The sequence below is a fragment of the Chaetodon auriga genome, chromosome 15, assembly GCF_051107435.1.
Source record: "Chaetodon auriga isolate fChaAug3 chromosome 15, fChaAug3.hap1, whole genome shotgun sequence".
Classification (NCBI taxonomy): domain Eukaryota; kingdom Metazoa; phylum Chordata; class Actinopteri; order Chaetodontiformes; family Chaetodontidae; genus Chaetodon; species Chaetodon auriga.
Genome location: NC_135088.1, coordinates 20,841,258 through 20,867,521, shown reverse-complemented (window position 1 = coordinate 20,867,521; position 26,264 = coordinate 20,841,258). Strand labels below are relative to the sequence as shown.

Sequence of the window (26,264 nt, the reverse complement as noted above, 5' to 3'; positions counted from 1 at the left end):
TATCGGTAAGTTGGTTATCCCCTGTGTTTCAGACTGAAATATCTCAGGAACTATTTGTTGAATACAATTGTTGGATGGAGAACCTTGAAATGTTGTTCAGGCATTTTTTCTCAAGATGAATTGACTTTGAGATCCCTTAACTTTTCATCTGGTGCCATAAAGGACCAAAAACCTGCAAGACTAATGACATCTGTACAGCCTCACCTGTACTTTGTGTTTATGAGGGAAATAGCAAATGTTAGCATGCTGATACTCGAAACTACAGTAAGATGGTAACATGGTAAACATTATGTGCTAAATATTAGCATGTTAGCCTTGTTATACACACAATGCTAATGTGCAACAGCCTCACAGAGTGACTAGCATGGCTGTAGACTTTTAATCTTGTTTTACTTACTTTATTATCAGCAGATTTTATCAAGTAATTCCTCATTGAGGTCGGCTTGCGTACATGTTTGTGTTCATGGTGTTTATGCGCATCATAGGCTGTCCTACCACCTGACATTTTAACATTGTTTTGAGATGTGGTTCTGCATCGACTTATTTAATAAAGGATAATAAATAATAACAATTAATAATTTGATAATGTGAGCCTGAGCTCCATAGTACTTGATTTTGAAGGCTCAGTAAACTTTGTGTATAGCATGGTGAAATCTTAAGTGGAATTTTTTGAGAATCAATCAATCAAAACCTGCAATCACTCTCAAATTGACAGCTCTTAAATACACAAGGACAACTTATTTAAATTATTAATGTTTTACAGTGCTGTCAATGTTAACATCAGTAATGTACAAACACAGGCCTGTGTTTTCAGTCATGATCGAATGAAAGAAAAAAATCATGTCAAATTGGATCTGATGAGGTCTGATTAATGCCTCCTGCTGTGTTGACATATGTTAAGAGATTAATTCTAAGCCAAAGATATGGAATTTGTAGGTTCAAGAAAATGCAGACAATTTGATTAGATTTTCAACTTAACAGGAAAATAAAAGGAAAATCCATGACCAGCTTGAATAGAGAAACTTGGTGGTTTAGGGTAGTGCTCCATTTTAGCCTCTTCTCATGAAACTTTAATCACTTCTGGATACTATGATGATTCAATTTGCTAAAAAATAAAAATAAAAAAAGATAAGTAGAATAAAAAATAAAAACAGTAAATGAATGAAAATAAATGAAAAAAATGATGATGCTATAGCACAAACGCATACTCGAATCTAGTCTCAGAACAAATTTTCTGATAACATAAAATTGTCTTGTTTGACTATAATTCAGATCTGAGGGTATTAGTGAAAGTAGAGAGTGAATTGTGTGCACCCTCTATTCCCAAATGACATATTTGCAGCAGGAGAATCACATGCAGGTCCCCTTAAAGAGGGAGAGTGAACAGTGATCCGAATCAGTCAGCTGCACTGTGGACCATGTGTGCATGCGTCCTCCTTCCCTCTCATTCAGCTGTTTTAAAACGACACCTCCCCCCCTCCTTCCCAAATCCTGCTCCCGCTCCGAGTGCAGTCATTTCTAGTGCAGAGAAATGTCCCTGGTGACACTGAGGGATGACGCAGGCTCTCTCTTCCTTTCTCTGTTTCACTACCCCCCACCAACACTATCTTTTCCCTCTTTTTACTTGCTCTCCCCTTCTTTTTTTTTGCTCTGGCGCTCCCCCTTTCTCCATTTCCTCTCCCTGTCTCCCTCTCCCCCTCTCCTCTTGCTGCCTCCCCCCATTCTCCCCTCCTCGCTCTCTCTCCCTCTCTCTCTCTGCTCCGGCACTGCAGTGCTGATTGTGATTGCACACACACTCACTCACACACACACACACACACACACACACACACATACACACACTCACGCAAGCACACGCACACACAGGAACGTAGCTGAGAGGCAAGGACTGCAGCAGCATGCACCAACCGCGGCTGAGCTGTTCGGGGACACGAGGAAGGGGTACTGAGGAGAGAAAATAGTGTGCTATCTCACACCAGCCTGCATGTGCATCTTTGCAGCGGTAAGAACGATGCATTTCAAGAGCGGATAGCCTATGTTATCCGGCCTCCTCTGCACTGCCTCTGCATCCCATTCACCCTGCTCCTCCCACTCCAACTCTTCCTCCTCCTCCTGTCTACAGCATCATTAGACAGGACTACAGATTGACCGGGACTGGCGAGTGGTGGATGGTCAGGTTTGCCCCGGCTGAAAGATTCTTCTGTGGCTATGCTACATCTACACCTTCACTGAGGGCTGGATTGTAATCGACATTTGGAGGTAGAAGATAACCCACAACCTGCAAGGAATCTTGGATGTGTGTGTCATTCTTTACCAGTGTTGTCATTGGCGCATTTCCTCTATTTCGCTGGTTGTTTTTGCCTTCTCTGAGACTGGCTAGCAGGCACTGCAGCATCAGGACTGCAAGACCCATGAAGCAGTAGGGCATGAGGACCCAGGGGCGAGCCAAAGGAAGGGCTTGAGTGCTTCCATTGCTACCACTGCTGCTGAGGTGCTTATCTTGATTTTTTTCTCAAGAAAAGGGTGTCTGGTGGGGTTGGGGTGGGTGGTGACAGCACAGGTACCTGGGCCCCGGCTCTTGCATCGAGGCAGGCAGGACGTCCTGTGGGAAAGGGGGGGAAGAAGGGCTGGCTCGAGCGTTGGGCTCCTGATGGTGGCTATTTTTGTCTCCCCTAGCTGAGTGATTGGGACAGCGGGTGGAAGAGAAGATGCTTATGGCCCGAGACACGGCACGGGATGAGGCTCAAAAGCTACACAGGAAGTGGCTGAAGCACCAGGCCTTTATGGCGGAGCTGGCCCGCAATAAGGAATGGCTGGCCAAGATAGAACAGGTGAGTGGAGGTGATCAGGGCATGAAGATGGAGGGAGGAAGGGTTGGATGGGGAGGTCAGATAGTCAAAGCAGGTGAGTTGGGGGGACGGTCCCATGCCAAAGACAGCACATGACTGAGAAACAGTGTTGATGGTGGGTGTGGTGGCAGTAAAATGAAATAGGTGAAAGTGGGAGAGATGTCATCACTCAGCTTTCATTTCATCGCTTGGCTTGGGGACATCTTGAATTACATTCTCAAGGTTATATTGCTATAGTGGCTGCGTTGTTTTCAGATTCACAGGTGTTGTGATCCCTGTTGTTCTTTGGTCTTTTAGCACAGAGGTGAGACCATCTGAATTTCATTCCTCAGTTATGGAGGTTACAGTGAATCATATAGAGGACACGAAAAACCTTTGCAGCAGTGAAGGCCAAACATACAGAGAATGTATACTCCTTTCATTTTTGTCTATTTACAAATGGAATCTAGTCAGACTACACAGCTGATATAGGGTCAGTTCACATCATGAAAACATTTTCAGGTCTGCTTTTTAACCCCATATTCCCATCATGCTTTGCTACCCTGTCAGAGCAACATCCCATCCACACAGAACATTCTCCATGCCCTCTGCCTCAGTGAAGCTCAGGTGGGCTCTTGAGATGCAAATTAGTCAATGAGACTCCATTTCTGTCAGTGGCACATCGCATTTGGCCGGTTGAAGCCACAAATATATTGCTGCTATCAGAAAAATGTGATTTTCAGCTCAGTCACGTGGCTGATTGCTGTTGACGAGGACATGTAGAGACTACGAGATAAAAGTGCATTCAGCACTCAGTCAAATGTAGTTTGCATAAACCTTTACTTTTGCTTGTGTATTAGTATGTAAAAATCTGTAGTTTCTGTAATGTTTCGTTCAGCACTGCATAACTTCCTTTCATACTTTGATACTTACATATGCTTTAAACTATTTAAACCGAATTGCTGACTTTAGGTTTACACTGTAAATGTGTAATGATGTCTAATAACTGATTCAGATTGATGAGATATCGGGTGTAAAAAAACTCATGTGGTTAAACCAGGAAGCGCTCTTTTGCATTCAGCCCCCAAGCATCATATGAACAATAGCAAAATGTCAGCGAGAAACCATTTTTGTAGCTATAATCGTATCATTCCCCCATTTTTTATAAATATCCTAATCATTATTTTCTCATTTGGAAATTTAGGCAGGTTAATGAGCAGATTACTACTTTCCTCTCGTGCTTTTCAGTGGCCAAATGATTTATTTGCATTCTGTGTTTTCTCTCAACAATGTTTTTGATTATTTCATTTGAGTTTTCTCACTTAAACTTGACATCTAGAAACAAAGGGGTGACTCCTATCAGGCCTCTACCTGTGCCAGTATGACAAAACGTGTGACTGAAGTACGTCACAAGTGGGTCTGAGACAAAGATTTACAAAACAGCTGAATAATGTAGTCTTAGTGATGATGAAGTTTATCAGATTTCGACCTTGTTAAATCTATTTAAATCTCTGATGATATCCTGAGATGTTTTGTTGACATTTCCAAGTATTTTAATCATTGATTTATTATTGAACTTCTTTAGCCTGTATTGATTTTTTTCATATTATTTTTGTAGTATATACAGTATTATCAAGTATTCATAAGTCAGCATGTCACTAATTCCAACAATGGTCCTTGAAGACAAGCCCCACTACTGTATATTATCTAATGAGGAAATCCTTATTAGCCATCCTGGTTGTCCATGTGTGAAATGTATTTTAAGGTTTATCTTGCTGTAGTCTAGACCCTACCATTAAGCCAGCAGACACCTCAACTTAGTTCAGTCACAATGTAAAAAGATGACTTCTGCATGGCAATCAATGTGTGCAGATAGCTTTGAGGTTTCAGCATGTGACTGGAGTATTTCCTTGCTGTGGACAGTGTTTTATAAGTTCCCGTGCAGCCATATTCATTTGTGTCCACAACAGTCTTATAACCTATGGCTGAGTAGCGCAGGATGTTATGTTTGATCCAATATTGCCAATTGAAGAGGACACTATAGTCTTTTTATTCATGGTGGGGGCACCTAAGATGTTGTTATGACAATGTCACAGTTACAGAGACTTGTATATTGAAAGTTATTGAAATGCAGCAACATAGCTCAAATGGATCTGTGAAAGATTTAATGTTGTCAAACAGGTGTGGGTTTGAAGTCCATTAGGAGTTCATTGTAGTGTTGTGCGTTATGGCATTAATGTTTCTTTGAAATTAAACAATAATGACATTTTATTGTAGTACATACTGCAAATTTAAATACAGGTCACAACACACTGGATGACAGATAACTCCCATCCTAAAAGCCAATGCTTGACTCATTTCCCGAACCAAATACGGTTTACCAGATCTATTTTTACACTTGTGTTTTCTGTGTCGTTTTCTATAATGCAGGTCTACTGCTACAACAGTTTGTCAATTTATGCATCAGTCAGTTGACAAAAAATTAATCTGCAACTGTTTTGATAATCGGTTAATCATATTGAAGCAAAACACAAACAGTTCTCTGCTTCCAGCTTTTCAAATGCAAGACTTCTCTGATTTATATCATTGCAAACTGAGTATATCCACCTTGGGTTTTGGGAAATTGTGACGGGCAGGTATCCCAGCTATCTTACGTTTTATAGAGCAAGTGAATTAAAATAATGGAGAAAATAACCTGCAGATTAATCAAGAAGGAACATTGTTAGTTGCTGCCCTTGTGTAATGTTCCCTTTGTTAGTGTGTTTTAGTTATAGTATCTTTAGTTTTTAGTTGGCCATCTCAAATCATCTCTGTTGATCAGCTGGGGTCGGCATGTCAGTTTATGAATGCTGTGTGTTTATTTGATGCTGAGAGGTTAAAGACGTTTAGCATGTGAGGAATTATAAATGAAAGAGTTCAATTCCAGTTTCCAGAATTTTAACTAATTCTAAACTAATAATATGAGAAAATAATCTTGCATCACAGATAAATAAAGCAAATCAGATGCTGGAACATTTTGTATGTGTTAAAAACAAACTTGGATGGCCTGCTGTCTACATCCTGATCATATGTGTCCTATTATCTTCAACACTGGTGAAATGAAATCAAATGACTCGGATGGGTAATCACTGAACAGAAGCTGGACAAAAAGCGTGAGGAGCAACATGTCTTAGTGGAAGATACTTTGTACACATGAGCGAGTGTTTACACACATTTATGATCATACTGTAGTTAACTGAGATATACAATGTATAATATATGTGCCTGGGTATATTTATTTATTTATATAGAGATCATATTCCTATTCATTTGTAGCTGCAAAGTAAGACCTGCCAGGACATGTCCAGGGACTCAGCAGTGCAGTGCAGTGGTTCTTTTTTAGTATTTTACCTTTATGGGTTAGTTTACAGTACATACATGGAGAATGAGGAAGGTCCAGATGGATTGAACCATTGACACTGCAGTTACATGGTATGTGTCTTCAACTGCTATGACACCTTCTAACCTATAACCATTTTCCTGTAATGTATGTACACAGTAACATTTGATCTTTCAACTTTCCAGAATTTAAAAGAATACGTTTCATTAAGAATATGCTTATCATGCGACACTCCTCAGAGAGACATGGACAGGTCCTCTACCTAGAATGACGTCTCAGCTTGAAATGAAGAGGGACTGAAACAGGATACTGCTTTACTTCTGAATCATCAGCATATTTGTTTCATGCCAAATATCAGATAAATCAACTGAAAGGATTGACACTGAGTGCAGAAGATGGCTGCTCCATAGAGGTTGTCTCTCCTGGGCTGACTGGCATGTTTTACTGAAGTTCCTGTCCACGTAGCCCTATACAGATGGTTGTTCATGTCTACGTAGCCCTGCTAACATCACATAATCTATCCCCATCACTCTCTGTCTCGTTACCTGAGAGACAGAGAGAAAAGATGACGCCGCGTCCTGCCTTGATCAGAGAACTCTGCGTCCTTTTGGAAGGGTTCCCGCCTCGGCCCCTCACCTCTGTTCTCTCTCAGTACTTACTCAGCACATGAAGCAGGCGCACAGCTCCACGCCGGCTCCTGTATGTGGAGGATCTGTGGGTGCTTCTCTGTTACAGCGAGAGGACTCACAGCTGACCTTGTGCCAAGCCTTACCGTGGGCTCAGGGGTCAGTGCATGGTAACACACAGACAAACCATAGGCCTCTTTAGCTGGAGCACATACAGTAGATCATTAACAGTGTAATGAACACTGTGTGTATCAGGTGATACTGTAAATCCCAATTGACTGTTTTGACATGTCACAGTAGGGAAAGCACAGGTGTAAATGATAAAATAAATGATGGCTGAATTCCATTTAGTTGCTTCAGTTTCAAGGTCCTGGTATTGTGCATGCTGGCTCACTGTCACACTGTCATGGTTTACTTGGACACAAAGCCGTTAGTAACACCTGTGTTTTTCCTACTATGACACGTCAAAATGTCTGCTGTGGCAAAGGCCTGTGCTTTGTAACATCTTTACCCTGTCTGTGGCTCGAGCCCCTCTTTAAAATGAGTCTCAGATAAACAGCATAGTTTCAGTTTTCATGCTATTTTTCAGCAGTGTTCACATTAACATGACACCCAGTGCAATGGTGTGGCTGAATGTGTTTTTATAGTTATTGGACAACAATGGTTGTTCAAATTACAGCCCTTTCCATTCTTAACTGTTTAATAATCAGCCTTTTGAATTTCATTTTCTTTGCTGAAGCAAAATGTGTGACTTCATGAATTCTTTTTAATGATATGTGGTGAAGCAAAAGACAATTTTGAACTCTTTGGACAATGAAGTTCCTAACTGACTGAAATGTGGCTCAGAGGAATAAGCTGCTGTATATCAGGTTTTGGCTGCTACTTCTTAAAAGGATCAGTTTGATTTTTTCAGGAGATTTGTTGATAATAAGAAAACTAGGGAATATCACCAGTCTTCATCATCATTCATCATCTTCACGACATAGTTTGGAATCAGTTTTACTATTTACAATTTCATCAGCTTCATCATCTCTTCTCTCATGAAAGTAATGTTGAACTTCACACATTTTATAATGTAACTAAACAACAGTGATGTTTATTGTAATTATTTTATCCGGATTCATTTCCTACATACATGATGTAGCATTGCTGATACATGTTTGCCATAGGCTCATGCTAGTTCTCTGAACATGCCATTTATCCAAGATGCAACATACGTCTGTGAAGAGTCTCATTTATCCAGGTCATGCTTCTTCTACGTGCCTCCAAAGGCAACTGGACTTGCTTGTGGTTCTAGGAGATGTTTCGCCTCTCATCCAAAAGGCTTTCTTTGGATCCAAAAGTCTTCTTGTGGATGAAGAAGCCAGTTCAGAACTGAAGAAGCCTTCTGAAAGTCCAGTTGCCTTTGGAAGCACTTAGAACAAGAAACAGCATATAAATATCCCGCACTCTGTTATAATCTGTCGGTATCAAAACTGTACGCAGTCTTGTATGGGGGTAGCTAATAACCAATTGCTGTATCATGTTTAGACATCTGTATGAGTACTGCATGCTCATACGTGTCAGCGTATTGTTTAACAGCCACCATTGCCATCCAAGTAGCATAATTAATTATGGTATAGCTAATATCTTCGAGAGGATTTAACAGTGCTGTTAGCCAACATTGATGATATCTGTATTTTGTCGTTATGAAGTACTAATACAGTATATCTTAACCTTATTACTAGCTTTTTAGTGTCCCTGTGGCTGTGGAGTAAGAAAGATGTCCTAGTTGAACAGTTTCTAAGAATTCTATGTACCAGTTGTCTCAATAGCTTGCATCACGATGTTAGTCATAGAAACCTGATCAGTGGAGAGAAATATTGGACAAAAAGCAATTCATCAAAGGTGTCTTTGTCCTCAGTCCAATGACGTGTAAGATTGAGTTAGTAAAAATGTTTAAATATGGTAAAGGTCTTTCATTAGGGCTTGTAGAGCATTATTACTGTTGAGTTAAACTGGTCAGATTTTATCATCTTTATTTGTTCCTTATTTACACTACTCTACCACATCTTGTGTTCTACCACATCTTCTCAGGGCGTTTTTGACTTCGTGACTCCAAACACATTGAGTGTGTTAATACACTCAATGTTACATTAGGATTTGATAAATTACCTTGAAATCTGCCATTCCTGTGTATTATTTTAGTAAGAATTATATTGGCTTGAGGCTCCTGAAAAGTCGTGTACCCCCAAAAACCGCCTCATGCAATAATTAACTGCTCCAGCATAAGTAACATTTAGCTGACATTCAGCGGTTTAGCTTTGTCTTCGTAACTTTTTCAGAAGAAGTGAACCAGTTGAGTTAAGTTACAGCCTCTCGTGTCTTTGACAGAGTTTGGATTCATTTACCCATTCCCCCTGTTGTTTTCACCTGCCGTACACACTTTTTTTTCTCTCTATGAAAACACGCCTACATAATCCAAATCACTGTAACACCATCACTGTCCAGATGTTGCTGTTTTTCCTACTGCATGTACTTTAACTTCATTACTTCATTATCTTGTTGCGTTTGTATTGTGTTTTTTATTTGTGTTGCATTAATTGGCCTGATCTTTTCTTTTGAATTGTCTGTATTTTTTGTCTTTACACTTTTTACACATTTTGTCCAGATAGATAAATTGCCTTAACGTAAATCAAAAAATCTAATCATTACCACTGGTTACATAGTCTATCATAGTCCCATAATGTGGAACAAAGCCTGAGATTTGAAAAAAGAAATGCACAATGTTACAATTTTAAAACAACTGCAATAATGGCTGATAAATTTCTGTCTTGATAGCAATGGTTCTTATAGAAAGAACCTGCTACTAGCATTGCATGCCACCCATGCATCACTAGTCCGTGAATGGTTTAAAAACAAGACAGTAGAAAATTTAAGCGCAGGCCAAAGCCTCCTAAAAAACTACCTATGAACAAAGAAGTTTATGACATTGTATTAAAAGGTGATGACAGTCACTCTATTTTGCATATGCCTTTTAGAAATAATGGAATCCAATTATTCATACACTAATTCAAAACACATTAAAATGTGTTTTCTGAATTTGTATATAAATATGTATTTAAGTAATCAATGCTCATGACTGCATAAAAAAATGAAGCATTTTCATGAATGTCGCAGCTGAAATTTGTTTGTGTCAAGAGAGAAAAATCCAAAATTGTAAATAATGATAGATCCACTGAAAGTTGACAGTGTGCCGGTTTGATGTTGCTTTAATACATAGTGCTAACGTTAGATTGTGGGTTGGGCTTAGGGAGCTGACATCTTCAGTGTGGTGATAATTGCAGCATTATGACTCTTTGATTACCTAAATGCAAATTTGAATGTGTGCTTGATGTTAGGGTGTTTTATGTTTTTTTAATTCCGTGTGTGTAAGTGTAATGCAGTTAAGAGCACAAGTTCCATAGTGTTACTTCATGCATACAGTCGGTGTGAATCCATTGTTGTTTGTGTCAGTAGTATAAAACAAGCCCCTTAATCCCACCCACTATTTCATTATGCTGCATCAGCACTACAAGAAAGCCTGCAGAATTTGGCAACACAATGCTGCCATAATAGCATGATTCATATGTGGAAGCCATTAAAATATCGCACTATTTCAGCCATGACTGCCTCGAAAAATTCACTTCACAGATGCCCTTTGGATCCAACTGTGCCCAGGCTGTAACAAAGCCCAGCACACCCGCAGCCTCATTCCTGTTCCATAAACCTTTGATTCTTCCTCCTTTTGCTTCCCTTCTTCCTTTACTCTGCCTTCCTCCTCTCCTCTTTCCACCCCCTCTCTGATTTCTTCTCCCTCTGCCTCACTCTGTGTGTCAGTGAAGCCAAGAGAGGAGAGAGAGAGACCTGCTTTCTGCTGGCTCTGCATTATGAGAGGCAGAGCGAGGCTGAGGAAAGATTGGAGCGAGAGAGAGGGATGTGAGAGAGTGAGCGCTAGCAGCAGTTAAGCAGAGCGCCTGTGCCAAGAGGAGGAATGCAGCACTGCATTATGAAAGCCATAGGATATAGGTCCAGCTCTCTGTAAAAGCTACAGGAGAAAAGCAGAATTCAGAAGATAAAATCCATCATATGCACGGTTGTTATTACAGTACATGCTAAGTAAATAATGAATCCATCGCCCCCCCCATCATATGTAACAGAAGAATATGGAGCATAAATGCATGTTTCTTAAAATCTGAGGGGAAAAAAATGTACAACATTATCAAGTGCTTTAAAGTAATGAAGATATACACTATAAATGAGCTTTACTGGGCCAGATGCAAAAACATCCAAGATTGTGTCATAAAGGGAAAACACCTCCCACTCCCCAAAGTCTAGGTATGGGAGGAGACTGCTAGTAATCTATTTCAGAGAAGAGCTTCATTGACACAAAGGAAAATGCCACAAGCTTTGATCTCACCGCATCTCCTCTGCTAGATCACGTCATGAACAAAGCCCAAGATTTAGGGGAGGGAAGAGGAGCAGAAGAGCATAGGCAAGGACAGAACAGGGCTTTATTAGACTTACCATGCATGATTTTTAGGTCAGCCTGAGGCCAAACTTTGCTCCATACACCTGCCTCTCTGCAAGCAGGGGGCTCCAGCCTTGGCATGGAACTGTGTTTTCCCGAGCTATTTTAGGGACAAAACTGAATTTAGCCACTCACTTTCAGCACCATGAAATGTCATAGTGTCTTTCTGAAATAATAATAGTAAGAAGAATAAGAATAAGAATAAGAATAATAATGTAACAACACATTAAAACAAGATCCACAGGTTCATGCTTCAGAATAGCATGATGTATTTAAGTACATGGAGATTTGTAACAGGGCTGTGTAGCGCATACAATACAGCTTTTTCTTGTACACCAGTTCTCATTAGTAAAGACAATTACTAAAAGGTTGCTAGTTATCTGAAAATCATCATCATGGAAAAGAAAATCGATTTAGAATATATTTAGGTTTCAAAATAAAACTAAAATGGTAGACAATTCTGTGCAGCAGTGGGACAGTTCACAGATTTCTGGTACCAAGTGAAGCAACAATCATCTCGCCCATAAGAAGTATCCCTTGAAGCAAAAGCTGACATTAAAGTAGTGTACGAGTGATGAGTGACAAGCAAAAAGTCACTGAGCCAAGAAATAACAGTCCAACACATGATGTCATTTTTAAACAGGATAGGTTTAACATGTTTGAAAATACGTGATGACTTAAGATGATGCTGTGATCAATCTGCTATGTGCTATACATTCAGTTGGACGATTGCTCCTTCACATTTATCGCTTTCTGTCTCCAGGAGGGTCAGGAGCTGATCCAGGAGAAGCCGGAGCTGCGTTCAGTCGTTCAGCAGAAGCTTGAGGAGATCAGAGAATGCTGGTCCGACCTGGAGAGCACGACCAAGGCCAAGGCCCGCCAGCTCTTTGAGAACAACAAGCCTGAGCCGGCAGTGAAGAGCTACTCGGACCTTGACAACCAGCTCTCCCACCTGGAACAGCAGCCGCCCCAGCTGGAACAGGCACACCATCTGCCCACCTTCAATGAGCAGCTCCAGAAATTCCAGGCAAGTCTCAAGGCTCTCCGTCATCTCTCTGAGAAGTCGTTGTCACTGTCCCTTGTGATGACATAGCGTTACTGATGCTCAAATGTTGATATATGAAATATTTGTCACGTGTGAAGGAATGATAGAGTTACCACCATCAGTTGGTCTTCCTCTGACTTCTGCATGTCTTCGACCTGGTCTAGCACATTGTCCTTTGTAGTGTCCTACACATTTCCATATCTGCACTCAAGTGTCTACAAACTTGTATTCTGTACTATCCATTAAACTGTGACAGCACACCAATATACTGTACAATTGTTTCTTATTGTAATACTTACATCACATATATTTTGAACTTTTTATCTTTGGATTTTTGCCCTATTTGTTTTTCTAATTCTTACTTTTACTCATTTATTCATACATATTATTATTCTTTATTGGACTCCAGTCTTTGAGCACAGCCGACCTTCATTTTACTGCACACCTTGAATCTTTACCTCTGAAATGTAGGTGATTCAGTGTACTCAGTTACATTCCACCACTGGGCTTCAGTTTTGCCAAAAAAACAGAAACCTTTGACCACACCCTGTGACATTTAACTCAACCAAAAAGATCATTTCTACCTCCACAGCACCTTTGCTCATGAGAAATGTTTGGATGACTAAAACTCTACTCTGTAGACTAATCTGCCTTGATGTCACTAATGCTTTTGACAAACTGCATACTTCAGCTCATTGTTGTTTATGTAATTTTCCTTAGCGTGGACATTCGTCCACAGAGGCCGCTGTTGTTGCGTGTTCTTAAACATGACGTTCAGTGTTATTAAAAAATGCACCATATGCTTTTTTCCCTTAAAGTGAGGTAACCCATTACATAACCCTGAAATGTTCTGACAGGAAAACAGCTGATGTGCTGTGTTTGTCCATCCCTCATATGGCTGTAACATGACCTTCCTCTTCCTCTGATGCAGGCCATGGAGTCTCAGATAGGGGACTTTTACAAGGATGTGGGAGAGCTGGGAAGCTTGCAGGGGGTGTGCCTACCCCAGCGAGGGCTGATGGCAGGTGACAAGGAGAGCGCTGAGCAGTCAGGCGGGGTAGAGACCCGCATCGTCCGCCTCATTGAGCCCTTGAAGGAGAGACGCCGCATCCTGCTGGCTTCCAAAGAGATGCACCAAGTCGCCCAAGACCTGGAGGATGAGATAGTGAGTGCTCACTTCTCTTCTCTGAGTTCCCCATCATTTCATTTCATTTCATATATTTCTTCTTCTTCATATGCTGTTTTTAAATCCATTCGTGCATCCGTCAGAGTTAGTGTGTTATGGTATTGATTTTATGGTACAAACAGAATTAAAATCAATGAATCATACAAAGTAAATAGATCCTTCACATACGCATTCTGACAATGTAATGACCTGACTATGGTTACTTGATAGCTGTGGATTCAGGAAAGGCTTCCCTTGGCCTCCTGTAAGGATTATGGGAATAACCTCCAGAGTGTACAGCAGCATGTAAAAAAGAACCAGGTAAGTTTCAAAGATGACGTTTGACCATGATCAGCTGAAACGTGACCTAATCCCGCTCAGTCTGGTAACTTACCTCTGATTGGTCCTGTAGACACTCCAGAGGGAGCTGACTGGGCGGCGGGCTCGTGTTGAGGAGGTTCTGGACCGGGCGGGGATTATCGCTTCACTGAGGACTCCTGAGGTGGAGTTTGTACGTGAAGGGGCGGGGCATGTGCGCCAGCTGTGGGAGGTTTTGCAGCTGGAGACGGAGAGGAGGTCTGTGATGCTGGACGCCGCGCTGCAGGCTCAGCAGTACTACAGTGAGGCTGCTAAGGTGGAGTCCTGGCTGTCAGGTCAGAAGCTCCATCTGGCCAATGAAGAGAAAGGCATGGTACGTACAGCCCTGATCGTCGTACACTTATTTGTTGACGTGAATCCTAAGTGAACATGTGAAACCTTTATCCTGACATTGTTTCGATATTTTTCAGGACGAGGCGAGCACCCTGCAGCTGCTGAAGGGCCACCTGGCTCTAGAGCAAACAGTGGAAACATATGCAGAGACAGTAGGCATGCTATCCCAGCAATGCCAGCATCTACTGGAACTTTTACACCCAGAAAGGTGTGGCATGTGGCACCATCACACCTGCACTCACCAAGTACACATACTGTAGTCCATGAAGGATAATACTGTGTAAGGATATCTTTGCCGGTGCTCATCTTGTTGGTCACTGTTACATTTTGTTTTCTCTCAATTTTCAACAGTGAGCACATCACCAAGCAGCAGTCCCACATAGACCGCCTATATGTGTCTCTGAAGGACATGGTGGAGCACAGGAAGACCAAGCTGGAGCAGCAGTACTGGCTCTATCAGCTCAACAAGGATGTGGAGGAGCTAGAGAAGTGGATCACCGAGCGTGAGGCAGTGGCCAGTTCCACCGAGCTGGGCCAAGATCTCGAGGATGTCACGGTCAGTCCATCAACACAGTTGATGAGTAATTTATGAGCCAACGCCATGTGCCATGATCATATGATTACTATGGCATATTTTTCAAGGGAATATAACTGCATTGTTAATGTAATAAATGAAGCAAATACGACTACTACCAGTAGTAGTAATAGTAACGTTAATTTTCACCAAAAAGTGATTGTATCAGGGTTCCACTGCTGTGCGTACTTTTATATTTATGACTTTTATGTGCTTTATTTTATGCTCGGCTGAAGTTGAGGATTTCATTTTTTAAAAACCAAAACAAAACTGTTTTAATAAAAGCATGTGATTGTGGGAGATTGGACATTGTACATTTAATGTACACTGTATTAAAACTGATTAAAAAATATATTATAAAATGGAAAGGTGAAATCCGGCAATCTGATTGGCTGTTAACTGTGATATAATGAGCGTATACCACAGCTACTATTCTAAAAAGCCTTATCACAGCATATCACTCCACTTCAGGGAAGCAACAATGTTTCCATGACAACAACCAACTGTTACAGTACGCAGCAAAAAGTAGCCGCTTTTGATGTCTATTTTTTTAAGGCGTTAACAACATTCAAACATGTTCACCAGGCATCTCCAAACTATTCCACAAAGGGCCATGTGGCTGCAGGTTTTTCCTCCAACCAATCAAGAGCACGAAGTCTGACCAATCAGCTCTCTGAAGACTGAGATCAGCTGATGAAATGAGTCAAGTCTGGTGTGCTGCTGCTTGGTTGGAAAGAAAACCTTCAGCCACTCGGCCCTTTGTGGAATAGTTTGGAGATGCCTGATGTCCACAGTCAGTCACAGGATCAACACCTTGACAGCGACTGTGACACTTAGGGCTCTATGGGGTGATCTGTCACTGTCTGATTGAACAGCCTCATGGAAATGATATTTTACAATTCTTCACATTATTTACTAACGAAATTTGTTAAGGCAAGTAATTTGGTGCTTTTAAAGTCATGATATTCGGATGCCGCTGCTGCGTCTCCAGGTGCCTGCCATGATGTCACATATAGTCGGCTTAATAAAGTCAGTGATCACTCAAAGCTAAAACTATTAAAAAAAAAAACTCTCATTCATAGAGGTTTTGGGTGGATTCTTCGGGACCACTCACTCATAGTTAACTGCGGGGGGGCTTCGCATGTTTACGTTATGGGGCTGATTGTCAGAGAAGCAACAATGTATCCATGACAACAAACTGTTACAGTAGGTAGCAAAAAGTTGCTGCGGTGTTTTGACAACGTTAACAAATAGACTAAATTAGTTGAATTCACATGTTTAAGGTTAACTTTCACCTCCAGATAGAGTTAACAATGCTAGAGTTGATTGAGCAGTGACTTTCTCCCCAAAAAAAGGCGAGGAATAGACGACATGCAGAGCTAACGTACGGAGAGGTGGGACTATTTTTTTCACAGCGGGGCTATTTTATTAGATAATATGTATTTCTGTTTAAGTAAAAACTACATGAAAATTATTGTGTATTCCTCTTTCATATCGCCATTATTGGTAACCGTTTTATAAAAGCAATACATCACTCCAGTCCGTGATATGCGCTCATTATACCACAGCTAAGGGGCGTTCTTCAGCCTAACGCGTAGCGCAATACATCACGACGGCGTGTCGTGATGTATTGCTTAAATATACACTGACGTTTCATACAAAATAACCCCCACATGACATGCATGCCTTATAGTGATTTTTCCTGTCTATATATATCCCACACAAGCTGTGAACACTATCACGAGTATCTTTAACACTAATACACACATACTAGAGCCACAAAACTCACTGGACTAACTGACGGTGGGTGCTTTCCTTTTGGCTACTGGAGATCCTCACTTCCACACCCGCATCTCTTCCACACCTCCCAATGGGGAATGAAAGCAAGAGACATAAGGATGAAGGAATTTTGTTTACCAAACAGGACATTCTTGGTCATTCCAGCATCATTTTGAATATTTACTTTACTAAGCAATTATTCATGACACACAGTCAACTGTCCTAATGTGTGTAAATAAAAAGCTGCAGTTTAAAAGAAAAACACCTGATGTTTAAAGACTGCTGCTCCAATTATAGATCTATTGTGGCATCACAGAATGTGACTGATATAAATAAATATTACTGAAAGACCGGAACAGGCATGAGAGAGCATTAAAAACAGCCCTAAATGAAATCTAAGATTTGTTTGTAAAAGTCTCAGGACTAAAGGATGACTGTGACTGTGTCTGCATAGCTGTGTAATTTTTCAAAATGAACCAAGACGAATGTGTAACGACAGCTGAGAAGAGAGAAGTGTTTTGTTTTTGTTTGGTGTTTTGCCTGAAATTAGGCTCACATGATTAATTAATTATCAAAATAATTGCCAGGTAACTTTCTGTTGATTCAAAAACGTCTAAAAAGAATAGTTATAGTCATAGTAATACTATGACCCTCACAAAGGTAGTATTTATTAATGCAGTTATTGTACTGTATCAGAATGAATTAGTTCATGTTATTATGTCCACTTCCTGTAGTGTTGTGTGGTTTATGTGTGTTCCAGGTGCTTCAGGAGAAATTCACTAAGTTTGCCTCAGAAACCAACAACATTGGCCAGCAGCGCATGGAGCAGGTGAACAAAATGGTGAACGAGATGATCGACTGCGGCCACTCTGACGCAGCGACCATCGCTGAGTGGAAGGACGGGTTGAACGAGTCGTGGGCCGACCTCCTGGAGCTGATGGAGACACGCAGACAGATGCTTGCAGCATCACACCAGCTGCACAAGTTCTTCACCGACTGCAAAGAGGTACAGTCAAAACAAATATCAGCCTGTGATTCAGGTGTGCCTTGTTCTTCATCTTTTCAAAGGTAGCCAGTCTGGCCGTGACATGCAGCTTCTATTTTTAAAGCGCTCGTGATAATGCTGTCCCGTGTTGTAGGTCTTGGCTCAGATCGCAGGGAAGATGAAGCAGCTGCCAGAGGTGAGGGCTTGCCAAGCCAACATCACCAATCCAGCCACCCTGCAGAGACTCATGCACTCCTTTGAGCATGCCCTTCAGCTGCTAGTCGCCCAGGCAAGTGATATGATGTCTTTCTGAACTCATCGGTCACACAGTGTACTTGCTGCTCATGAGCAGAACGATGAGCACGTATACATTTCAAACTTATTTTTGACAAACAATTGTATATCCCAGCCCTAAGACTCTCTTAATACATTTAAATACATGCTTGATCATGCTCATTTGAAAAAGCTTATTATGTTTGAGCAAAAGAAATCTTACTTATATGGCTTTAGGTCAAAGTATTTTCTATAAACACAACAATTCCTCTAAACTGACTGTATTCTACTGTGATCAAGCCGCTAACTCCCTTCATCATTTCTTGATGCAGGTGAGGCAGTTGCAGGAGAATGCTGCCCAGTTGAGAACCATCTATGCTGGTGAGAAGGCTGAGGCCATCATGGTCAAGGAGCAGGAAGTGATGGAGGCGTGGAAGGAGCTGCTGAGCTCTTGTGAGGCCAGTCGCGTTCAAGTCACTTCAGTAACCGACAAGGTGCAGTTCTTCTCGGTGGTGCGTGAAAACCTCATGTGGATGGAAGGCATCATGGGCCAGATAGGATGGGATGAGCCCAGGTAGGAGATCTACCATATCCTTGTATAGTTGTACACCTTCTTTTTCCTTCTGTGTTGAGATGTGCATAAAAGCTATTGTATACAGTATATGGTCTAGGTTTAGTAGCTGCGTTTTGTGGTTTAGTGTTCTGTTAAACTGAAAGTCTCTGTGGTCTTGTGCAGTCCCTGTAGACAGAGTTTCATTACTGTGAAGTGTTGAATTAGGCTGCTGTGCCACCTTGACCTAATTTTACGTGACATCTGTTATTCAATTTTTGATATGATGTAATTGAGAGCTATAAATTTTACACTTTAATTACTGACATTATTTGTCATTTCACCCAGTGGCTTCCACAGTGCAATAAGTTTGCAACACTTTCACACTTGGCTTGAAATCTTTCAGCAGCTGTTGATATGTCAACATATGCATGAACACACGGCGCTATGGGACTGATAAAGATGACAGAACGTACATACATGTCCTAGTGATTTTTTTCTTCATTGAGAACTCAAATGTGTGGTGGCTTTTTTGATCCATTAGTTGATAGAGGGGAAAAGCTAATGTTTTGATAAGTGGTTTTATTATTTCAGTCATTTTGAAGCAAACGTGTCAAATTCCCCTGTTCCAGTTTCTCAGTTGTGGAGATGGTCTGCATTTCTTTGTCCCATATCATAGTAAACTGAATATCGTCAGGTTTGGGACTAATGTTGGAACAGAAGAAGACATTTGAAGACACCACCTTCAGCTTTGAAAAATTTAGATTTTTCACAATTTTCTGCAATTTATAGATTAAGCAATTTATTGTGACGAGATTCGACAGATGAATCAATAAGAAAACCATTAATTGCAGTCCTGCTTCCATTACTGGTCAGTCTGTGGCTTATTTTATACTCACATAATTCTTTATTCTAAACGATGTCAGAAAATGGCCAGTCCAGGGTGATGTCTTCAAATTGCATGTTTTGTCCAATCAAGAATCCAGAACCGAAAGATGTTTGATTTGCAATGATATGAACCAGAGATAAGCAGTAAATAGCAAGGATCTAAGGATAGAGGGTGCTGGATCCTGTGTAGATTGTAAACACTTTTTACAAAATGGACAAATGCTCACTTTTGTGAAACTGGAACCAGTAAATGTTTGACATTTTGATTTAATAAATGACTCAAAATTCCTGTTCCTGTTTTTCAGACCTAAGAGACATACCATGTAATTGTAACGTCCCCGGGTTCAAATCCAGCCGTTGTTGCATGTCATCCCCATAGCTCTCTCCCCATATTTCCTGTCCATGTCTCTACTAGACAGTATCAGCGATAAAGGTGAAAGGCCCCAAATATAATCTTAAAAAAAATGCTAGTGTTAGCACTAACAGTAGTAAGTAACAGTAGTGAGTAAAAACTGGTTTCTCTGTGAGGCTGTGATGCTCATTATAAAGGAATGTGTGTTTGATCTTTAGCAGTCGCTGTGACGTAAATATAGTAATTGGTTAAAAGGTGTTGTCAGCATAAACGCCTGTGACAGCCTCTGTCAGAACGCTTGGTCATGTTGTGTGGATGGAGGTATTGCATAGTGTATTTGGATGGTGTAAGCTGCTGCTGCTGGGGCTGGACATAAAGTCAGGGGATCAACAAAGTCATTAAAATTCACCCACCGGGCAGCATGGATAACTTTAACAAATTTCATGGCAATCTATCCGGTAGTTTGGACCAAAGGTGGTCCGGCAATCCCTAGAGACACGCCAATAGCTAGAAATTCTGACAATAAATCAGTTGATTGATTGTTTTAACGCTAGTACTGCATTACAGTATGTAAACTGGTATACTTGTGAAGCATTTCCCATTTGCTAATATAATCAAAATAATCTGGTCTGTCCCTTCTCAGGGATTTAACGGCTCTGGAGGTGATGATGAAACAACATCAGGAGCTGAAAGCCAAAATAGACGGCCGCAGCAAGACCATACAGCAGTGTGCAGATCTCGGGAAGATCCTAATAGCTGCAGGCAACCCTGCATCAGAGGAGGTCAGGCTAACAAGAACAGTATAACCCACATGAATGACTGTCACACATGCCACAAAAGAATACATAACACCCATACAATTACCTGATTAAGACATAGCAGTATGTTGGTGTGGTCATGACTGCGATCTGTGTGTCAACAGATAAAAGAGAAGCTGGACAGCCTTCTGGCTAAGCAGAAGGATCTTACTGAAAAATGGGACAAACACCAGGAAAAGTTACAACGCAGTGAGTAATTCATTAGCTGACTACATTAGAGTAGAAGCAGCTCTTAACACAACACTGTGTTAAATGTCAAATGGGCTGAGACTTTAAATGGTTTTTCCGCTTTGTCCTGTTACCATGAATCATGTATGAATCTTATTGTTCTTCTTGCTTGAGCTAATATTACACACTCACTCTGAACATTACAGATAAGATACACATCCGGCCTATGATCTAACGTATAAATATCAACATTATGTACACACAAGCATTCAAACAACACATTTCTACTGGAGTGTGCATTCAAATGTGGTTTAATGCTAACTGTGCTGCCGGTCTGCTGTCACCTCCAGAGCAGGAAAGGTTCCAATTTGCCCAGGAGACGGTAAAGGCGGAAGCCTGGCTGAAGGCCAAGGAGCCGCTGATCACCTCCAAGGAGCCGGAGGGAGGAGAGGCCCGGGCCCAAACAGACGAGGTTGAGCAGCTCATCATTCGCCATGAGGCCTTCCGCAAGGCTGCTGTTACCTGGAAAGAACGCTTCAGCTCTCTCCGCCAGCTTTCCGCAGTAAGCTTGACTGTAGATAAATGTTTAATCAGTTTGGTGGAGTCACAATTTAATGCTGCCACAGGAAAAAAATGTGACCTTGGGATGTTGTGTTTGCTTAGCAGGCATGGGCGCATCCCATTAGTTTGTATTGTTACAGGCTTAAATCTGTCTCATGACATTTGCTGCATGTCATGTACCTTCGCTCACTGCACCCAATCTGCCTTTCATGCTTCATTGTATAGTAGGCAATAAAACAGACTGGTTTGAGCAAATCATTCTCGATAATTTGTTATACCTCCATTTCATTGGACCATCCTACCTTTGCTTTCTGTTTTGGGGGGTTTTGGGTTTGTTTAGTGCTTTTAGTTATTTAATTAACTTTCTCTTTAGGCTGAGAAGAAGAAGGAGGAGGAGAAAAAGACAACCCCACTCTCCAGCAGAAGGATGTTCCCATTATCTTGTCTGACTCCCAGTGTCCCTTCAACCAGTGCTACCTCATCTTTCTTGAGGCAGACGGTACAGGCCCATATGGAACCCAAACCCTTACAGACCAGTCTGGATCTGGGTGCCACCTCTGCAACTCAGAGATTGTCCTCAACCTTAGCCAGCTACAACCCAGTCATAAATGGATCAGGCTTCCACGGACTGGAGCAACAGTGCAGTGGGAAGCTGGCGAGCTCCCCGTACCTTGGGATGAACCACCAGGTGGCTGGAGGTGGAAGTGACTCCGGTTTCTCTGCAATGACTTCCCACAGTGGTGGAGCAGACACTTGTACTTATCTTGGGATAAACCATCAAACTGCTGGCAGTGCAGAGAGCTCTGGGTACTTTGGACTTACTACTGGATGTGTGGGTGGCATGCAAAACCATCTTGGCAGTGGCAGGTTAGGAAGTTCAGGTAACCTGGCTCAGCAGCCAAGCAGTGGAGGTATGGGAAGCCCCAGCTTTCTGCCTCAACAGAATATGGGCAGTTCTGGATATTTGGCCCAACCACAAAGTATGGGAAGTTCTGGATACTTGGGACAGCAGCCTAATTTAGGGAGCACAGGATATTTGGCACAACAGCCTAATATGGGGAGCTCTGGGTATTTGGCACAACAGCCTAATATGGGTAGCTCTGGGTATTTGGCACAACAGCCTAATACGGGGAGTTCTGGGTATTTAGCACAGCAGCCTAATGTGGTGAGTTCTGGATACCTAGCACAGAATTATCAGAGCGGTGGGGGAATGGGTAGCTCAGGCTATCTCGCACAAAATCATTACAGCAGTGGAAGTCTGGGTAGTTCTGGTTTCCTAGCGCAGAGTGGTGGCATCATGGACCCTAAGATGGCATATGCATGGCAGCACCTTAAAGCTGACTTCATGCAGCCCAGGATCAACCACATCCACAAGGCTGTAAACCCCCTACTAGAAGCCAGTAGAGTGCAGCGGGAACAGTTTGGGGACATCCCAATGGCAGACATGATGGGGCCAGAGTCAGGGCTGGAGCTCCTCCACGGCCGTCTCCAGAGGGATCCCCGTGGCAGCCGCTCTGATCCTCAGATGGACCATCTGAGGCGAGAGAGGGAGTACAAGCTGGGCAGACAGACCTCCAGTGAGCAGGAGATCCAGGCCAGGCTTAACGAGCTGCCGCTCATTGTGCGTCAAGAGCGCTACCGGAGGCGCCTGGAGAGGCAGTCGTCCAGTGAACAGGAGGGGAGCAGCAAGCAGAGGCTGCAGAGGCAGGACTCGAGTGACCTGGAGGGCTCTGTTAAGGAGGGCTCTGACAAACGCTCAGGGTACGTGAATGAGTTGTGCTTATGACAGTTATGATCTTAACAAAATTTGGCTTTACAGTTTGCCTAGTCAGCACTGTCTAGAGAGATTCTAACGAATTTTAGGATAACGGATTAATTGTGTTCACTGTTTGAGTAATTCGTGTCTGTTGTCAATGCAGGGAGAAGAGATCTACCATGGCGGAGATTGTAGAACAAGTCCAGGAGAGAGAAGCAGCACATGTGAGTTTGCTATTTTGCTTGCATGTAGTCTATTAGAACAGTGGTGTGTAGCTTAATTTTTCTTTGTGTCTTGATATCACATTCTGTTTTTCTCCGCTTTCTCAGGCACGAGGAGAACCTTATCGGCCTCCTAGCAGCCTCTCAGCACCTGTGACTCGTTTTGACGGACGTCCTCGAGCCAGAGACCGCCCCAAACCAAGGAGGAGACCCCGTCCAAAAGAACCTGAGGAAACACGCCGCTCTCGATCAGCTCCAGCTACTGGTGCCCCTACAACACCTCAGCCACCTTCACACACTGCCCATAATGAAGGCTTCCTCTACCGCAAAAAGGCCACCACCTCTGACCTTGAAGCTCAGCAGAGAAGCCCAAACAGGTACAACACTACTGATAAGTCGTAGAACAGACAAAGCTTACAATAAACAATAAACCTCTTACCTGAACAGCGATTATCCAATCATACAGGCCTGTCGAGCTTTGGATTTCCCCATATGTTGAACATGTGCACGGGACTACAACAAGCCATACTTGCTATTTAAAGGGCTTGGATGGTGGTGTCTTATTTTATTGCGTTTCCAAAACCAAAAACACAAGAACAAGAATGTAATAAGAAATGTTAGCATGTCTAGTTAACTGTCTTACAGCCTGCAGTAGTAACTGATCTTTACCTCCAAGACGAAGGAGCACATCTTGAACTACCTAGAGTAATTTGAGGGATTACGTTACATTAAAAAAAGCCCCGATCACAACTAGCACAACTAGTTGTATTTCCTCACTGTGTGGAAATTGATGCTGGAAGCTGTCAGAGTTTAGGCTATTGCTCACAGCTCTCTCCTGATTTTTAATGGATTTGGGGTAGTCTTGTCAACAAGATAGTGTTCCGTTTTCTAAACACATTGATTAGTCCTCATACTAAAACCCTTGCTCCTATTTGAAAGTGAAAACAAACTGTTTCATAATACTCAAAAGTCAGGATAGGCTTCCAAACTGGGTTATGCTGAATGAGTAATCTGATCTTACACTTTTTCTCATCATACATGTAATGTTAGGACAAAGTAGCTCTACACTGTAATACAAGAACAATGTTGTTTCTCTATGTCCTCTACATGAATCATAGGGTGAGGATGCTTTTTTCCTGTAACATGTAGCTTCTTGCACATTATCATTTATGTAGCAATCAAGTACATATTTTAGACTCCTTTTACAAGATGATCGCCTTAAATGATCCAGCTAGAAATATTAAAAGTCTGTCGTCAACAGTTGTCACTTTAACATGCAAAATCATCGATCATCTACTACTAATGAGAAGCCTGCTTTTGTCTACCTCTGTCTGAAACCCAACCTGACACACCAGATGGTTTTTTACACATAGCCATCTGGGAAGTCGTTCCATGGAATCCATTTTCAAAAACAACTTTTTAGGTGATTGGATGAACCATCTGTCTATCACCATCTATTGCAGGCTAACTTAAACCAATCCAATCAATGACTCACATGACATAGCAGGAGAATGAAACTCTCAGCAACGCCAATTTAGAGAAGTGGGAAAACATCTCTTCCATTGAGAAAAGCCCTCAGTACCGTCCTTTGATTTTCTTTCAATGAAGAAATACTCTCCAGTTGTGATATATCTGATGCTATAGCAGCATCTGTACTCACCTCTTTAGGAGGCATAATTGTTCACTTTGAACGAACAGTCGCAAATCGTCGCACCTAGACAACGCTCACACTTAGTTCTGCCAGTAGTTCCTCATATGATGCTGATTGGTCTAAACGACTGTGGTTCAGTCACAAGCACATAACTTGAAGCCTGGCAAAATGGATTCTCATGTTGCATGATCTTGTGTGATCCTGTGATCTCGTGTATCCACCTGCCTCGCAACGTAGTCTCTTTGTGATGACTGTGTTATATAATTTTTGTATAATTTGAGAAAAAGTGAGATCCAACTGGCCTACATTATGTCCATGAATGTATTTCATCTTAATCTCCTAAAATCCGCTTGATGTGCCATTTTGATTTTACAGCAAGTCCTGGGTGAACGTATATTGTGTGCTGAAAGAGGGAAAGCTGACCTTCTACAAGGATGCAAGGAACCACAACACAACGTACAATGAAGAGCCTCCCGTTGACCTTAGTAACTGCTCATTTGATCCTTCGATGGGATACAAGAAGAAGAAAAATGTCTTCATTCTTAAGTAAGAGCTAGTTTATTTTGGCATTTGTGATTTTAGATTGTGAGTAATTTTTCTTCACAATTAAAATAGAAGTTACAGCCTATTGCCTATTTTACAGATTTAAGAGAGAAATATCAGAACACAGAATGTTAAACAAGTGCAGTATTATTATTGTTGCGGTTATAAAAAACATTGCAATGCATGATAAACTGACAGTCCCTCTTGATTTCCTCTGCAACAGAATGAATGATGGAAACAACTTTGCATTCCATGCAAAAGATGAGGTAAGAACATTTATATTTAAGTCATAAGAGTCAATATTTAAGTCAAAAGAAGCAGACAGTATTCCACTGTTCTTTACTTTAGACCTGCACCACAAAAGAGGTCCATGAGAGACTACACCTCTATGATTTAGGTTTGCCACAGGCACATGTATATATCCTTATCCTTTAATGTAATTATATTAAAGGATAAGTCTGGTGATCTACTTTATTTTTCTTAATGTCAGCAAATCCAATGAAAAGACCAAATTGGCCAAAATACCTCAAGCCTGAAATATCTTATTCCTCTGTGCCATAGAGCCCCATAATCAGTGAGCCATGTCAGTGATACGTTCCTTCTTTACCATGAACACACACACTGTAGTTTATTTTGACTTAAATACACAGTGTCCCCCCACCCCAAATACTTATGAATGCACCAAATGTGGATTAATCCACCCCTGAGAATATTCCCCAACAAACACATTTCCCCCTTCTCAGTGACGTTTGCCAAAAACTTTAGTGACCAGCTGTTCTAGGAAATTAATAAGCCTTTTTTTCCAAAATAAAACTACATATTTGTGAGCCATTTTTAAAGAT

General features: G+C 41.6%; 1 protein-coding gene across 1 annotated transcript in view; it reads left to right on the top strand.

The window, feature by feature from the left end:
* The first annotated feature begins 2,353 nt into the window (after window positions 1–2,353).
* Window positions 2,354–26,264, top strand: part of sptbn4a (spectrin, beta, non-erythrocytic 4a) — a 29,366-nt gene continuing 5,455 nt past the window's right edge. Inside the window, exons 1-19 of the mRNA XM_076749999.1 lie at window positions 2,354–2,491; window positions 2,677–2,831; window positions 12,146–12,409; window positions 13,359–13,592; window positions 13,824–13,913; window positions 14,005–14,283; window positions 14,381–14,511; window positions 14,655–14,859; window positions 17,417–17,662; window positions 17,796–17,930; window positions 18,247–18,488; window positions 20,348–20,486; window positions 20,627–20,711; window positions 21,041–21,252; window positions 21,625–23,012; window positions 23,171–23,231; window positions 23,337–23,605; window positions 25,255–25,425; window positions 25,646–25,688. Coding sequence (XP_076606114.1) covers window positions 2,709–2,831; window positions 12,146–12,409; window positions 13,359–13,592; window positions 13,824–13,913; window positions 14,005–14,283; window positions 14,381–14,511; window positions 14,655–14,859; window positions 17,417–17,662; window positions 17,796–17,930; window positions 18,247–18,488; window positions 20,348–20,486; window positions 20,627–20,711; window positions 21,041–21,252; window positions 21,625–23,012; window positions 23,171–23,231; window positions 23,337–23,605; window positions 25,255–25,425; window positions 25,646–25,688 — 4,317 coding nt within the window. The 5' untranslated portion in view covers window positions 2,354–2,491; window positions 2,677–2,708. The remainder of the gene's footprint in view (window positions 2,492–2,676; window positions 2,832–12,145; window positions 12,410–13,358; window positions 13,593–13,823; window positions 13,914–14,004; window positions 14,284–14,380; window positions 14,512–14,654; window positions 14,860–17,416; window positions 17,663–17,795; window positions 17,931–18,246; window positions 18,489–20,347; window positions 20,487–20,626; window positions 20,712–21,040; window positions 21,253–21,624; window positions 23,013–23,170; window positions 23,232–23,336; window positions 23,606–25,254; window positions 25,426–25,645; window positions 25,689–26,264) is intronic.